The following is a 17,500-nucleotide window of genomic DNA, read 5'->3' as shown; positions in this document are numbered from 1 at the left end:
TAATATTTACACATACATTCATGTGTGTATGAATATTTTTACCTTTTCTTTTCATTCTTTTCATGTGTATGTGTATTTGCATATGTATATATCTACATACATGAATGTGTGTATGTATATATAGGCCTATGCATATTTATATATCATTTCAAATTAGCATAAACAAAACAAATATACCATATCTTTTATCTATTTCCTTGTATCCTTTCCTCACTGGGCTATTTTCAACAAGCTTATCCATCTAGGGTTGTAGCTTGGCTAATAATAATAATAATAATAATAATAATAATAATAATAATAATAATAATAATAATAATGGTAATAATAATGGTTATAGTAATAATAATAATAATAATAATAATAATAATAATACTTTCTCCTTTTGCATTGAATTGGAATAGTAGATGAAATGCAAATGGATTAAACAAACTACATTCTTATATTATAATTCATAAAATCAAAGCTAAGTGTATGTATATATACATATATTGATGAATACATAAAATTATCTTGTGTATAAATACCAGATAGCAGCTAGAACGGGCACTTGGTAGAGCGCATACCTTCGCCTATATCATGTTGTACATCACACGATAGGTAATTGAATTATGCACATTTTGGCACTAGTTGACCTTGACCTTTGACCCAGTCACAAGATAGCCAATTTTATTATGTACATTTTGGTACTAATTTCATGCAAATCGGATAATAATTTACCACAATATAGCAAAAAGACTTTTTTGACCTTGACCTTTAACCTAATCACTCCCCAATCATAAGACAGGTAATTGAATTATGCACATTTTGGCACTAGTTTTATGCAAATCGGATAAGAATTGGCCACGATATAGTAAAAAGATGTTTTTGACCTTGGCGTGACCTTGACCTTTGACCAAAACACTTGCAAAGTATAATCAAATTGTCCTTGGATTATGACCAGTCATCCCATTAAATTTCATGAGATTCGGTCAAATAGATTTTGATTTTTATGTTTTTTACCTTTTTGTGACCTTGACCTTTGACCCAATCATTCCCAAAATCTGATAAAATTGTCTTTGGATCATGGCCAGTCATCCCATTAAATTTCATGAGATTCGGTCTAATGGTTATTGAGTTTTGTGTTTCGTTATTTACCACCTCGTGACCTTGATTTTGACCTTGAACTTTGACCCAATCCCTCCCAGAATCTAATAAAATTATCCCTTGCATCATGGCCAATCATCCCGTATATTTTCATGAGATTCGGTCAAACAGTATTTGAGCTTTGTGTTTCGTTTGTTACCTTTCCGTGACCTTGATTTTGACCTTGACCTTTGATCCAATCACTCCCAGAATCTAATCAAATTATCCTTGGGTCATGGCCAGTCATCCCATCAAATTTCATGAGATTCGGTCTCATGGTTATTGAGTTTTGTGTTTCGTTATTTACCACCTCGTGACCTTGATTTTGACCTTGAACTTTGACCCAATCACTCCCAGAATCTAATCAAATTAACCTTGGGTCATGGCCAATCATCCCATCAAATTTCATGAGATTCGGTCAAATAGTTATTGACTTTTGTGTTTCGTTTTTTACCTTTCCGTGACCTTGACTTTGACCTTGACCTTTGACCCAATCACTCCCAAAATCCATTCAAATTATCCTTTTGTCATGGCCAATCATCCCATCAAATTTCATGAGATTCGATCAAATAGTATTTGAGTTTTGTGTTTCGTTTGTTACCTTTCCGTGACCTTGGCTTTGACCTTGAACTTTGACCCAATCACTCCCAAAATCCATTCAAATTATCCTTTTGTCATGGCCAATCATCCCATCAAATTTCATGAGATTCGGTCAATTAGTATTTGATTTTTATGTTTTGTTTTTTTACCTTTTCGTGACCTTGACTTTGACCTTGAACTTTGACCCAATCACTCCCAGAATTTAATAAGATTATCCTTGGGTCATGTCCAGTCATCCCATCAAATTTCATGAGATTCGGTCAAATAGTTATTGAGTTTTGTGTTTCGTTTTTTACCTTTCCATGACCTTGACTTTGACCTTGAACTTTGACCCAATCACTCCAAAATTTTCAGGAGATTCGGTCAAATAATATTTGAGTTATGCAAGTCATAAACGAAGTTGGCGAAGGTAAAAAGAACCCCTACCTCGATCTCACTTTCCTTCACTCCTCTCCGTCATCTTCATCGTCTGCGTCTTCGTCAGGAAGTTCTTCCTGATTCGACTGCTTCTTCTTCTTGCCCTTCTTCGACCTCTTCTTCTTCTTCTTTCCCTTCGGCTTCTGGTCGACTTCTTCGACGTCATCCGATTCGTCATCCTCTTTCTTCTCCTCTTTCTGGTCAAAGAAAGATGGAGGAGAATCAGTGGCACCAGACTATGGATTTCATGGGTTTGAAATTAGCCTCTCTCTCTCTCTCTCTCTCTCTCTCTCTCTCTCTCTCTCTCTCTCTCTCTCTCTCTCTCTCTCTCTCTCTCTCTCTCACTTTATTTTCATAATCCTTACAACTTTATTATTATTATTATTACTAATACAAAAAAATTAAACAATCAAGACAAATAATAAAAAATAAACAACCAATTATAATAATAACAACAATAAAAATAATAATAATAATAATAATAATAATAATAATAATAATATCAACAACAACAACAACAACAATAATAATAATAATAATAATAATAATAGTAATAATAATAATAATAATAATAATAATAATAATAACAATAATAATAATAATAATAATAATATCAACAACAACAACAAAACAACAACAACAACAACAATAATAATAATAATGATAATAATAATAATAATAATAATAATAATAATAATAATAATAATTATGATACTAATAATAAAAATAATAATGATAATAATAATAATAATAATAATAATAATAATAATAATAATGATAATGATAATGATTGTAATATTAATAATAGTAATAACAACAACAACAACAATAATAATAATAATAATAATGATAATAATAACATCAACAACAATAATAATAATAATAATAATAATGATAATAATAACATCAACAACAATAATAATAATAATGATAATAATAACAACAATAATAATAATAATAATAATAATAATAATAATAATAATAATAACACATCTCTCCCCTACCGGCAGACGCATGAACTTGACATAGAGGTACTCCCTGCAACCGCCGTGGCAGAGCTCTTCATTGCACTCCTTGCAAATGGGTAGCCTAGTCTCAGGAACCGAGCCTCGCCCTGGCACGACCTACCACGAGGAGGTAGATAAGTAGATTGGGAGAATATTAATGATAAAAATGTGTTTTAGATGTTATTTCAGTATATTAAAAGTAGATAAGTATATTGGGAGAATATTAATGATAAAATAGTCGTTTTAGATGTTATTTCAGTATATTAGAAGTAGATAAGCTGATTAGGAGAATATTAAAGATAAAAATGTGTGTTTTAGATGTTATTTCAGTATATTAGAAGTAGATAAGTAGATTGGAAGATTATTGAAGATAAAAATGTGTGTTTTAGATGTTATTTCAGTTTATTAAAAGTAGATAAGTAGATTGGGAGAATACTGATGATAAAAAGGTTGTTTTATATATCATTTCAATATTTCGGTAGATGTTGTGTATGACATTTGATGTTGAACTGATGTTTCACCAATACATCAATTTATTGTTGTTGATTCAATAAATTAGTTTGTTGTAAACTATGATAGAAGATAATTATAACTCAGGACAATGCCCTAGAGACTGACCATCATATAATCATCGGCCAATGCCCTTTCCATCAAGGTAAGGACCAAGGAAAGCCAGACAATAGCTACTGATGACTCAACACATAGACCAACCTCTTCATCCAAGCTAGGACCAGGGGAGGACAGGCAATGGCTACTGATGACTCAACAGATAGACCTATTTCTCCATCCAAGCTAAGACCAGGGGAGGACAGGCAATGGGTACTGATGACTCAATAGGTAGACTTACCTCTCCATCCAAGCTAGGACCAGGGAAGGACAGGCAATGGCTCCTGGTGACTCAACAGTTAGACCTACTTCTCCATCCAAGCTAGGACCAGGGGAGGAGAGGCAATGGCTGCTGGTGACTCAACAGTTAGACCTACCTCTCCACACAAGCCAAGTCCAGGGAAGGACAGGCAATGGCTGCTGGTGACTCAGCAGGTAGACCTACCTCTCCACCCAAGCTAGGACCAGGGAAGGACTGGCAATGGCTGTTGATGACTCAGCAGGTAGACCTTACTTCTCCATCCAAGCTAGGACCAGGGAAGGACAGGCAATGGCTACTGATGACTCAGCAGTTAGAACTACCTCTCCTCACTAGCTAGGACCAGGGAAGGACAGGATTCAGCAGCTAGACCTATATGCCCCCTCAAAGACCCATTATTAGATCACAAGGATGGTTAGGTTGCAGACACTACAAGAAAGTATCGAGCTTGAGCAGGACTCGAAATCTCGAGGGATAAATATACATAAAATGCACAATGGTTCTATTGAGCGCCAGTTACCAACCTTCACAATGCGTCCTCTCCAATCCTTTCCTTGCGCTAGCAGTTCGTTGTCCTGCCGAATCCTCTGAAGCTGTTTCCTACCCATTTCAACGAATCTGTTGTTCATTATTAAAGTAATTCATTTGAATTTTGATAGGATTAATCAAAAATATATTTTTCCCACAAAAACCAATTAATTGGAGCCTTATGGTACTATTGGTATGAAGATTTTTAATTTCCAGTTTACCTGTTAAGTAACTATAGTCCGTTTCTTTTAGCGAGTCATATTTGCACCGACTCGCAACGGTGCCCTTTTAGCTCGGAAAAGTTTCCTGGTCGCTGATCGGTTAGAATGATCTTGTCCAACCAATCAGCGATCAGGAAACTTTTCCGAGCTAAAAGGGCACCGCTGCGAGTCGGTGCAAATATGACTCGCTAAAAGAAATGGACTATAACACACAAAATATATACTTTCTAGTTGTTCAAATTTGATGTCATTAATAAGAATATATATTTTCCTATAAAAATCATATAATGAGCACCTAATGGTACAATTAGTAATAAAATTTATAATTTCCAGTTTAACAGTTAAGAAACTAGCATACATAACATATACTTTATAGCTGTTCAAACTTAATATTATTGATATATAAAACATATCATTTTCTCTATAAAAATCAATTAATAAGAGCTTTATGGTACTAATGATACTGGGAATTTTAAACAATGTTTTCATGTTGAACAGGCTAACATGATTCTCTCTTCATTGTTCATATATGACAGATTATCTTACCTTTGTTGATAATCTTGAGATATTCTATATTCTATATTATTACTCCTCATTTATATTTTATCTATTTCCTTATTTCCTATCCTCACTAGGCTATTTTCTCCATGTTGGAGCCCTTGGTCTTATAGCATCCTGCTTTTCCAAGTAGGGTTCTAGCCTAGCTATTATTATTATTATTATTATTATTATTATTATTATTATTATTATTTCTTGCTAAGCTACAACCCTAGTTGGAAAAGCAGGATGCTATAATCCCGGGGGCCCCAACAGGGAAAATAGCCCAGAGAGGAGAGGAAATAAGGAAAAATAAAATATTTTAAGAACAGTAACAAAACCTAAACAAATATTTCCTATATAAACTATAAAAACTTTAACAAAAGAAGAAGAGAAATTAGAGAGAATAGTGTGCCCGAGTGTACCCTCAAGCAAGAGAATGATGATAATAATAATAATAATAATAATAATAATAATAATAATTCTCTGGTTATTTTGCCGAAATTATGTCTCACTCTCATCAAAATCAAATATCCTTCTCCTTTCACCTTCTCCATCCCTGCGTTCCTTAATTTCCTTTTGCTCTACAAACTCAACATATCTCCTATTCCAGGCGCCTCTCTCTCTCTCTCTCTCTCTCTCTCTCTCTCTCTCTCCTCTCTCTCTCTCTCTCTCTCTCTCTCTAATTGCCTTAGTCACACTGGTCTACAGAAACCGTTAATATAGCCTATGCATAGATTATTTTGGACTATTAAAGAAAGCCCGGGGTGCTGGATTTAAGAGAGAGAGAGAGAGAGAGAGAGAGAGAGAGAGAGAGAGAGAGAGACAACGATGGTAGTATTAGGTAGTCATTTAGATACATTCTACGGACATTATCAAATTGAATTAGTCTTTTTCTAGTACTTTTATTTCTTCTTTGATTTATTTTACGTTACCTTAAAGAAGAAAAGCTATAATTCTTATAGTAGAGGAATGAAATAAACGAGAAAACGACTTTAAACCTCAACCAATTATTAATATTATTATTACTATTTAAGCCAGAACCCTATACCTATGCTCTTCGCTATCGTTCAATCTTCCTCTACATTACTCTTCATACAGCGAAAGCAGGAATGTATAATAACTGTATAAACACTAAAAAAACAAACAAATGCATCGTCTCATGGTCTATATATCCGACTGACTCATAAAAAGGAAGTTTCATAGTCTCATGCACCAATGAAAACGAATTATTTACCTAGAAAATATTTCTTCCTCGTGACGGGTTTGGGGCCGAGCCGTTGTTAACATTCTCCAGTCGATGTCAACCTGAAATGTTCATTAAACGTTTATTTTTTACTTTATTTACATTAAAATGTTCGTTAAATATTTTTATTCTTTACTCTATTTACATTAATGTTGGGAGTCAATGTGTAGCCTAGATAATGTAATGTAAGTTCTATATAGTTGCTTTGTTTTCTAACCTTTTTATCATTTATTTCAATTTTCATCTGTAGCTTCTAGGCCATCAGGAAACTAATCCTTTGAAATTATAATTTTCTTTATATATATATATATATATATATATATATATATATATATATATATATATATATATATATATAATGAGAATGACAGATAACAGATGAACATTAAGTATAACAGAATGGGTCCTTAGAGATTACAAAAGAAGCAGGGGAAGGAAGAGAAGCTAATGTATTGACGAACTAAGAAAGTTTGCGGGTATAAATTGGCATAGAAAGACCATAAACAGACACGAGTGGAAGGACACGTCTGAGACCTTTGTCCTGGAGTGGATTAGCCACGGCTGATGATGATGATGATTATGATATAAAGCGATTAAATACTTACCTCGTAAAACTCTTCCATGTTTAACCCTTGCATTGAAGGAGGCAGTGGATCAGCGTAGCCAGCCTGAGGGTCTTCTGGTTTCCCCGGGGTGGGCCTCCACCCACGGGGTCCCTCCCCCAGGGCCTCTTGTCTGCTCAACTAAAGACAAGACATTATGAATCAAATTAACGTTGAGTAGGTTTCTCTCTCTCTCTCTCTCTCTCTCTCTCTCTCTCTCTCTCTCTCTCTCTCTCTCTCTCTCTCTATATATATATATATATATATATATATATATATATACAGAGAGAGAGAGAGAGAGAGAGAGAGAGAGAGAGAGAGAGAGAGAGAGAGAGAGAGAGCAATATGTTCATCTCCATTAGTGTGTGAGCGTGTGTGGATTTGTTGTCTCAAGATTGGGGGAAAATTCAAAGAAAATTCAAAAGAACACCAGAACAATGAGAGAGAGAGAGAGAGAGAGAGAGAGAGAGAGAGAGAGAGAGAGAGAGAGAGAGAGAGAGAGAGAGAGCTTTTTATAACGTAACTTTATGGCTTCTGGAATATGATGGCCGCTTAGCAGCTAAAGGATTCTTTGCTTCTCACGATCGTTTTAACAGTCAGGGTTTTCTCTGCGCTGCAAGAAGAAAAATACTTTAACGCCAGTAAGAAATAAATGGCGGAAATTAGACCGATAATCTTTCAGTTTTTAATAATGTTAATATTTAAGTTATTTTCGAATGTTTATTATTATTATTATTATTATTATTATTATTATTAGCCAAGCTACAACCCTAGTTGGAAAAGCAATATGCTATAAGCCCAAGGGCTACAACAGGGAAAAATAGCCTAGTGAGGAAAGGAAATAAGGAAATAAATAAATGATGAGAATAGATTGACAACATATCATTCTAAAAACAGTAACAGTGTCAAAACAGACATGTCCTATTTAAACTATTAACAACGTCAAAAACAGATATGTCATATATAAACTATAAAAAGACTCATGTCAGCCTGGTTAACATAAAAACATTTGCTCCAACTTTGAAGTGAGTGGAGTCAAATAAATGAATTTTGCTCTCTTTCTAAACCTGACCATTGATACTTCTTTTAGCATGATTCCTTTTTATCGCACAGCTGTTAATTAAATTACTACTCTGCACCTGACCAGCTCTTCTACTTAGACCGCTACTACTTATAGGCCTTAATCTACCTACACTTAATTATAAGTACTGCTATTAATACCTGCTCTCTCGTTTGTCAATTAGACTAAAATCTACCTGAACTCTAAACAGGGCAATTACTTTTACTGCGACTTCTGCAGACAGAGCAACAGGTTCAAGTTTTAAAGGTCGTTCGTGAATGGCAGAGACAAGGAAATGTAACAATACCTAGCAGGATAATACCCTATAGACTGACCATATATCTATATGATCCTCGCTCATGTCCCTCTCCACCTTCCTAGGATCAGGGAGGACCAGGCAACGGCTGCTAATGACTCAGAAGGTAGACCTATAGGCTCCCCTAAACCCCCTATCCTTAGCTCACAAGCATGGCGAGTTTGTAGACATTACAAGAAACTACTTGCTAAGCTACAACCCTATTTGGAAAAGGAGGTTGCTATAACCCTAGGGGCTACAACAGGGAAAATAGCCCAGTCAGGAAAGGAAACAAGGACAAACAAAATTTTATGAAGAGTAACATCAAAATAAATATTTCCTATATAGGTATCCAACTTCTCTTATAGCTCAGTTGGGACTACTAGAGGCTCCTAATGCTTAAACCAGAGTTCAAACCCTGTTCAAGTTTGATAGACCCCACTGAAACATCACTGACATAGCTTAGAGTGAGGGTTTGGAAAGTAGCCACCCAGAATTCTATTTCTCAACTGACCTTCTCAGGCCGGACTTTGTACTCGTGTATCTTCTCGTAGGCCCTGTCGAAGTCCTCCTTGGACTTAACCTTCGTCCGGAACAGGTCGAGGGACTCCGCCGGCGGCTTGACCACCGTTAGCATGTCCTCGAGATGTATCTTCAATCTGGAAAAGCAGTTAGGTCTCACTGTCCTATCTCCCCTACAGTATATAATAAAAAGCAGATGTCTGGCTTTCATATTATATATAGGCCTAATATACTCATTTTTTTTTAATGAGGCGCATTTGCACTGACTCGCAGCGGTGCCCTTTTAGCTCGGAAAAGTTTCCTGCTCTCTGATTGGTCAGAATTATCTTGTGCAACCAATCAGCGATCAGGAAACATTTCCGAGCTAAAAGGGCAACCTTGTGAGTCGGTGCAAATCTGCCTTACTAAAAAGAATTGACTATAGTGTAAGCAACCCGTCAAAATGGTGGCTAAATATCTAGATTGATATGCAAATGCACACAGATTTAACCCTTGCCTTACTACCACACGGCAGTTTGGGTAATTTGTGGGAAATTGTGGTTTCCGAGTGTACCTCTCGGTAAACCCCCTTTCACCGGGGTATATCTACTCCCCCACCCCTTAACAGAGGGACAGGGAGAGACTATATATATATATATATATATATATATATATATATATATATATATATATATATATATATATATATATATATATATATATATATATATATAGCCAATCACGTGTTTTTTATTGTATTGGATAGATTAAAATAGATTAAAAGAAAATATTACAGTTACAGGAGAGAAAACTGTGATAAGAAATTAGTTCTCGGTCTCATGTACTATAGAATGTGTGGCACAAATCTAATTGAAAAAAAATCACAATTATATATATAGGCTAGAGGATAAGTTTCAAGACAAGCCTATGGCAATCTATAGACCTTGGCCTATGGTATAATTCAAAATACAGATGCGAAAATACGATAAAAGAATGAACTTACTCAGCCAGTTTGACGATTTAAGAAAAACCAAGTTAATAAACAAATATGTCTACACAATCGGGATGTGACAAATCCTCACCGAGGCACAATCAAAATGTAAACAAACTGGTTCGCGTCCTTAGCAACGGCCCTTAGCAACCGGTTTCCGGTACCACCAGAAGAAATCTAGCGTCTAGGACTATGGTAACAGTATTATTATTATTATTATTATTATTATTATTATTATTATTATTATTATTATTATTATCAAATGCTAAGCTACAACCCTAGTTGGAAAAGCAGGATGCTATAAGCCCAGGGGCCCCAACAGGGAAAATAGCCCAGTGAGGAAAGGAAATAAGGACAAATAAAATATTTTAAGAATAGTAACAACTTTAAAATGAATATTTCCTAAATAAACAATAAAAAACTTCCAACAAAACAAGAGAAAGAGAAACTAGATAGAACACTGTGCCTGAGTGTACCCTCAAGCAAGAGAACTCTAACCCAAGACAATGGAAGACCATGGTAATGCTGTTACCGTCATAGGTAATAATAGAGATAATATTTGGAATGTTTTATTCCAGCTGTGACCAAGTCGTGGAATGATCTTCCTAATCGGGTAGTTGAATCGGTAGAACTTCAAAAAGTTCAAACTTGCAGTAAATGTTTTAATGTTGAACAGGCTGGCATGAGTCCTTTTTATAGTTTATATATGAAATATATGTTTTAATGTTGTTAATCTTTATCTTTATAATATGTTATTTCAATTGTTCATTACTTCTTATACCGTTTATTTATTTCCTTATTTCCTTTTCTCACTGGGCTATTTTTCCCTGTGGGAGCCCTTGGGCGTAAAGCATCTTTCTTTTTCAACTAGGGTTGTGGCTTAGCATGTAGTAGTAGTAGTAGTAGTAGTAGTAGTAATAATAATAATAATAATAATAATAATGAAATGGTGAATATATTAGGCCCCAAAATTTAGAAAATGCAGCTTCATGTTATATATCAAGTGGTAAAATATTTACACATATATTTTCAGTCGAATAGAAACCGTTTGGACTGGCTAAATAGAAGAATAGTAAGAATCACAAAGAAAATAGGTAAAAAGTACGAAAAATTGAAACAGGAAACAGGAAATTAGGTGCTAAGGTTAAACTGATCAAGTGGTAAAATATTTTCAAATATATTTTTAGTCGAATAGAAACCGTTTGGACTGGCTAAATAGAAGAATAGTAAGAATCACAAAGAAAATAGGTAAAAAGTACGTAAAACTGAAACAGGAAACAGGAAATTAGGTGCTAAGGTATTGAATTGATAACTTATAGAGTAAGAAATATAATCTATACATTGAACATGACAAATTTAAAAAGAGGGAAAAATACGCAATTTCTAGCAATTTCAAGTTTGAATCGTGAAAAGTTGCTATTGTGAATACAGTATGTGCTGATTAAATAAATTGTTCATGTAAATATATTAGGATGAATATACTATATCATAAATTGTAAGAATTGTTAATGTATATTTCCTAATATAAGAAAAAACTCAATATAAGTCTAGCAAGGAGCGAGTTTGAAAAAATAATTGCCTAACATTTTATCCCGTAAAGACAAGTGGGTGTAATAAATATATGGTTGGCCACTAATTTTGTATTTTCGGTTAAATATATAGAGCTCCCTTTAAGATTAAAGTTCCTAGTCCTATATGATGATAGACCTACCCATTACAGCTGGTTGGGATTGCAAGTGATATTCTGGGTAGGCCTAAGTTCACACTTAAGATATGAAGCATTTTTATAATGCGCAGAATTAGTCATTTTTACACCTATCTATTTTAAAATGCATCTATTTCCTGTAGGCTATCAACAGTAGGCCTACTCGTCCAATGGATCCATTTATAGTTTATATATGACGTATTTGTTTTGACGTTGTTACTATTTTTAGAATTTATTGTTAATTTTTTTTCTCATCATAGATTTATTTCCTTATTTCCTTTCCTCACTGGGCTATTTTTCCCTATTGGATCGTCCATTTATAGTTTATATATGACATATCTGTTTTGACGTTGTTACTTTTTCTAGAATTTATTGTTAATTTTTTTTCTCATCATTTATTCATTGCCTTATTTCCTTTCCTCACTGGGCTATTTTTCCCTATTGGATCGTCCATTTATAGTTTATATATGACATATCTGTTTTGACGTTGTTACTGTTTTTAGAATTTATTGTTAATTTCTTTCTCATCATTTATTTATTTCCTTATTTCCTTTCCTCACTGGGCTTATAGCATCATGCTTTTCCAAGTAGGGTTGTAGCTTGGCTAATAATAATAATAATAATAATAATAATAATAATAATAATAATAATAATAATAATAATAATAACAATATTTTATGAGCAGTCACGGAAAAGCTGCTTTATCCAGATGGCTCCCTAGCGTACGAGAGAGAGAGAGAGAGAGAGAGAGAGAGAGAGAGAGAGAGAGAGAGAGAGAGAGAGAGAGAGAGAATGTAAGTCGAAGCTCCAACTACTAGAGAAGTTCGTCACTTGAAATTAAATCATTGGTGATTTCTTTCGGAAATTCTCGAAAAATGGAGAATTGACAAATTCTTTTTCTGGTAAATTAACCAAAAATCGCGAAATTGCCGATAAAGAAATAATGTTGATTTAAATTCGTCATTGTTTCTAGCAGAATTTTGACCTGACAAGCATAAAAAAAATGACTTTAATATGAAATTTATATTAAAATATCTTATCTCTCAATGTGTAATGTGAAATGAAAAACAATATATGCGAAAAAATGTGTTGTAACGTCTCTTATCTTAACTAAAATGCAGGCAAGGTTCATGATCAATACTCAGATGGCCTCGGTTGACGGTTACTGAATAACATCGTATTTAAAATGTCTGACATTCCGCATCGAGAATTTACAAATTAATTACAGATAGGTAAAATGAATGAAGGCAATTAATTCTCAAATAGATTTGCCATTTAAGTACCGAAATTAAGCACATTTAATGGTTAGTGTAATTTATACGATAACGCCATCTGGTCCGGCGGACGTTAGGGGAACGGACAAGCGCTTTCATGAATCGTCAGGGAATATTCCCTATCCGAGGGGAAACTGGGAAAATACAGGGTTGCCAGGTTTTCTAAATGAGAAAAGGTCAATTTCTAATCAACAGAGGCTTTAAAAGGCCAACCCATTAATAGAAAAGGGTAAAAAATATAGTATTTAAGGCTCGGCTTTTTTCATATTACTAAAGGCCAACCTATTTAAATACAAAAAGGTCAAATTTGAGTTTTTTTTGGCCGGAAAAAAGGCCAAACTGGCAACCCTGGTAAAATACTCCTTAATCATACATGATTGTAAAGATGAAAGAAATAGAGGCCGTATTACACATATCCTCGCATTGCCTACACTACAGTCAATCATAATGGGAGTGTGGTAGGCCTAGTTATAATTCTTATATCAATCCGCTATTCTCAGGCATTCTCCTCAATTTAAATCATTGAAAATACCGCCATACAATCGACATATGATATGATTCTATAGAATTTCCATCTCTTCCCCCTCGTATTTTATTTTTCCCCCTTTCCGTTCGATGAACCGCCAAGGCACATGCGTCAAGAGGAGTGAGTCAAGGTAGCAAAAGGCGGGAAGGGGAATGAGTCAGCAGATATGGGACAAAAACCTTTTTTTTTATTTGGAATCAAAACGTCTTTTTTATTTTATATTTTTATCATCTCATTTATTGTAACTTCGATAAAAAAATAAGGTTGGCGTTGTTCTAGTATCTTTTGTTTTTAACAATAGTGTTTGTTTTTGGTTAGGTGTGTGTTAATTGTATATTTCTTTTTTTATTTTTTCATGACTGCTGCTAATGTATGTCACACTTTGGTATTATGGTCATGACACACACACACACACACACACACACACACACACACACACACATATATATATATATATATATATATATATATATATATATATATATATATATATATATATATATATATATATATATCACCTTGTTACAATTCTACAAAGAAAAAAATGAAAGAACATCTTTATTTTAGGCCAAACAGCAACATCGGCTGTGTTTATGAATACACCTGTAGTAGTAGATTATCTATAGGCCTAAATGAAGGCTATATGTATGAACAAATCTTGATAGTAAACGCTGACTGTGTTTATGAATACACCTGTAGTAGTAGACTATCTATAGGCCTAAATGAAGGCTATACGTATGAACACAATCTTGATGGTAAACGCCGGCTGTGTTTATGAATACACCTGTAATAGTAGACTATCTATAGGCCTAAATGAAGGCTATATGTATTAACAGTTCATAAGAATGCATACAGTAGGCTTTTGGAAAACCTATTGCTGAAAATCGAAAGAAGAAAAAAAGCTTAGGGTGACACACAAACAAACATACGCACACATTTGTTTCTTTATTACATTTCCTCACTGGGCTATTTTCCTTGTTAGAGCCATTGGCCTTATAGCATCTTGCTTTTCCAATTAGGGTTGTAGCTTAGCTAGTAGTAATAATATATTGTGAAAATGCTATTTGGCTTTTCTTACCTTATGCCATTTTAGACCCATAGTGTAAACATGGTACTAGCGTCTAGAAATTCTAGACTCTAGACTATGATTATTTAATGTCGATTTAGACAAACACAAAATCATTGATTGCTAATAGATTTATCAATATGGATATGTAAACACAAACAACATTTTACAAAATACTAAGAGAAAATAAAGTAAATATATTTCAATTATGTTTTTAGAATACTTTTTTCATGGTGAAGTAAAATTTCTGCACAACGGAAATCTTACCATTAGTATGTACTTGGTGAAATTTCTAGCCCAATTTGCCTTCCATTTTAATGAGGACGCTGTTGAAATAGTAAAAGATGGTAGTAGTAGTAGTAGTAGTAGTAGTAGTAGTAGTAGTAGTAGTAGTAGTAGTAGTATTCTATACCATCTACGCTATATGCTGTATGTCAAGTCTACTTTCAAATTCTTTTCATGTGCAAATGATTATCCAAATTATTTTGTTACAAATATTAGTCTTATATTTACAAATACACCATTTCGAATAAAAAAAACCAGTTAATTACTGATATCAGATAATCTAGCAAGCAATCGAAAGTATGATCAATTATTCCAAAACAATAAAATTTTTTATGACATACTATTCCTTAGATAGTGCTAGACTCAGCCCCTGTACTATGGCCTTCCACTGTTTTGGATTAGAGTTCTCTTGCTTGAGGGTACACTCAGGCACGCTGTTCTATCTTATCTACCTTTTTTTATAGTTTATATATTATAATTTTGGCAGCTTGTTTCTTCTCGTAGTTTATTTCCTTGTTTCCTTTCCTCACAGGGCTATTTTTTCCCTGTTTGAGACTATCCGCTTACAGCATCTAGCTATTCCAACTAGGGTTATAGTTTAGCTCGCAATAATAATAATAATAATAATAATAATAATAATAATAATAATAATTCCAAGCTTATGTCTTCTCTCGTAGTTTATTTCCTTGTTTCCTTCCCTCACAGAGCTATTTTTTCCCTGTTTGAGACTATCCGCCTATAGCATCTAGCTTTTCAAACCAGGGTTATAGTTTAGCTCGCAATAATAATAATAATAATAATAATAATAATAATAATTCCAGAAGTCGACATTTCAACACCTCATGTAAAAAAACATATCCGAAATCTCCTTTGTCCCTAGACGGGAGGCGAATCTAGGGGAAAATCCGAATGCACATGCCTGGGTTTTCCCCCGCACCGCACACCCTCTTCACCAGAGTTGCCAGTTTGTCCTTTTTTCAGGCCAAAAAAACCCTCAAATTCAGCATTTTTTAAAAATTGGTTGGCCCTTAGTAATATGAAAAAGGCGCGTCTTAAATACTATATATTTGGCCTTTTTTCTACTAATGGGTTGGCCTTTTAAAGCTTCTGTGCATTAGAAGTTGACCTTTTCTCTTTTAGAAAACATGGCAACCATCTTCACCCGGCATTCTTTTAGTATGGTTCAGCCTTCCTTGGAGAAGGTAGTGTTTCGATGATGCTCTGTAGTTATCTACTGCCGTAATTATTAATGTAAGTATTTTTCCATATTTCCCTCCCGTTTATTAAGTTGTAATTGCGTTTGTTGGTTAATTATGAGGTTGAAATTGTTACGATGTTATGTCTGGTAGTATTTTGTAGGCGGGGATTTAGAGGTGGGTTGAAATTGGGGGTGTTTTGGGTGGGTCGTGGGCGGGTTATGTGGCCCACTATATTATACAATTATGTAATTACAATTATTATTATGATATACTACAATTTATTGGTTTTACTTATGTAGTAACGTTTTGACGTTTTTACTGTTTTTAGAATGATTTATTGTTAATTTGTTCTCTTCATTTATTTATTTCCTTATTTCCTTTCCTCACTGGGCTATTTTTCCCTGTTGGAGCCCCTGGGCTTATAGCATCTTGCTTTTCCAACTAAGGTTGTAGCTTGGATAGTAATAATAATAATAATAATAACAAGTGACCTGTTTCTCGAATGTGGAAATATTCAATTATATAATTTAATTAATTTTATTATAATAGACTTAATTATGGTATTGTGTATCTCATTCTTTTATTTAATTACAATTATTATTATAATTATATTATGCTTCAAGAATTTAAAGGTTTTAATTTTAAAGTGATTTTTACTATAACAATCTTTCTATAGTGTGAAAATATAATCAATTATATAATTAATTATGGTATTGCGTATCTCATTTTTTTTATTTAATTACAATTATTATTATAATAATTATATTATGCTTCAAGAATTTAAAGGTTTTAAGCTTAAAGTGATTTTTACTATAACAATCTTTCCATAGTGTGAAAATATAATTAATTATATAATTAAATGGATTATTTATATATAAAATACTTTTAAAATTAATTAAAAACAATTATTATTATTGTTATTATATTATGCTTCAAGAATTTAAAGGTTTTAAGTTTAAAGTGATTTTTTCTATAACAATCTTTCCATAGTGTGAAAATATAATCAATTATATAATTAAATGGATTATTTATTTATAAAATACTATTAAAATTTATTTTCTCACAAGGGACCTGTTTCTCGAATGTGGAAATATTCAATTATATAAATTAATTTATTTTATTATAATAGACTTAATTATGGTATTGTGTATCTCATTTTTTTATATAATTACAATATTATTATTATAATTATATTATGCTTCAAGAATTTAAAGGTATTAAGTTTAAAGTGAATTTTTTCTATAACAATCTTTCTATAGTGTGAAAATATAATCAATTATATAATTAAATGGATTATTTATATATAAAATACTTTAAAAATTAATTAAAACAAGGTCAAAGGTCGAAAACATGACCACGTAAACCATATTGGTGTTAAGGAAATGGCGATGACCAGTGAGTGGGAAACTGACGGACAGTTGATGGAAAAAAAATATAGGGGCAGACCCATTTG

The 17,500-nt window shown here is 33.2% G+C and overlaps 2 protein-coding genes across 4 annotated transcripts in view; one reads left to right on the top strand and one right to left on the bottom strand.

Annotated features, from left to right (window-relative positions):
* Positions 1-2,165: 2,165 nt before the first annotated feature.
* LOC137657309 (uncharacterized) lies at positions 2,166-11,799 on the bottom strand. The gene is made up of 7 exons (XM_068391643.1): positions 11,711-11,799; positions 9,015-9,159; positions 7,149-7,286; positions 6,535-6,605; positions 4,536-4,629; positions 3,144-3,263; positions 2,166-2,336 (listed from the first exon to the last, which is right to left on the bottom strand). The coding sequence occupies exons 1-7, from the start codon at positions 11,797-11,799 to the stop codon at positions 2,166-2,168; spliced, it is 828 nt and encodes a 275-aa protein (XP_068247744.1).
* Positions 11,800-16,025: 4,226 nt separating this feature from the next.
* LOC137657829 (uncharacterized) overlaps positions 16,026-17,500 on the top strand; it is a 66,953-nt gene continuing 65,478 nt past the window's right edge. For all 3 annotated transcript variants that reach the window (XM_068392398.1, XM_068392400.1, XM_068392399.1), the window contains exon 1: positions 16,026-16,099. The gene's annotated coding sequence lies outside the window, so the exon portion shown is untranslated. The remainder of the gene's footprint in view (positions 16,100-17,500) is intronic.

The sequence above is a fragment of the Palaemon carinicauda genome, chromosome 18, assembly GCF_036898095.1.
Source record: "Palaemon carinicauda isolate YSFRI2023 chromosome 18, ASM3689809v2, whole genome shotgun sequence".
NCBI classification, from domain to species: domain Eukaryota; kingdom Metazoa; phylum Arthropoda; class Malacostraca; order Decapoda; family Palaemonidae; genus Palaemon; species Palaemon carinicauda.
Note: the sequence above shows the minus strand (reverse complement) of the source record. Positions and strands in the feature narration are given on the sequence as shown.

Coding starts and splice junctions, on each gene's coding strand:
- LOC137657309 (XM_068391643.1), bottom strand. CDS start 11,799: ATGACTAATTCTGCGCATTATAAAAATGCTTCATATCTTAAGTGTGAA. Junction 4,630..6,534: donor GAGGAAGAAATATTTTCTAG/GTAAATAATTCG, acceptor AATGAACAACAG/ATTCGTTGAAATGGGTAGGA. Junction 3,264..4,535: donor GGAGAGGACGCATTGTGAAG/GTTGGTAACTGG, acceptor TCCTCGTGGTAG/GTCGTGCCAGGGCGAGGCTC.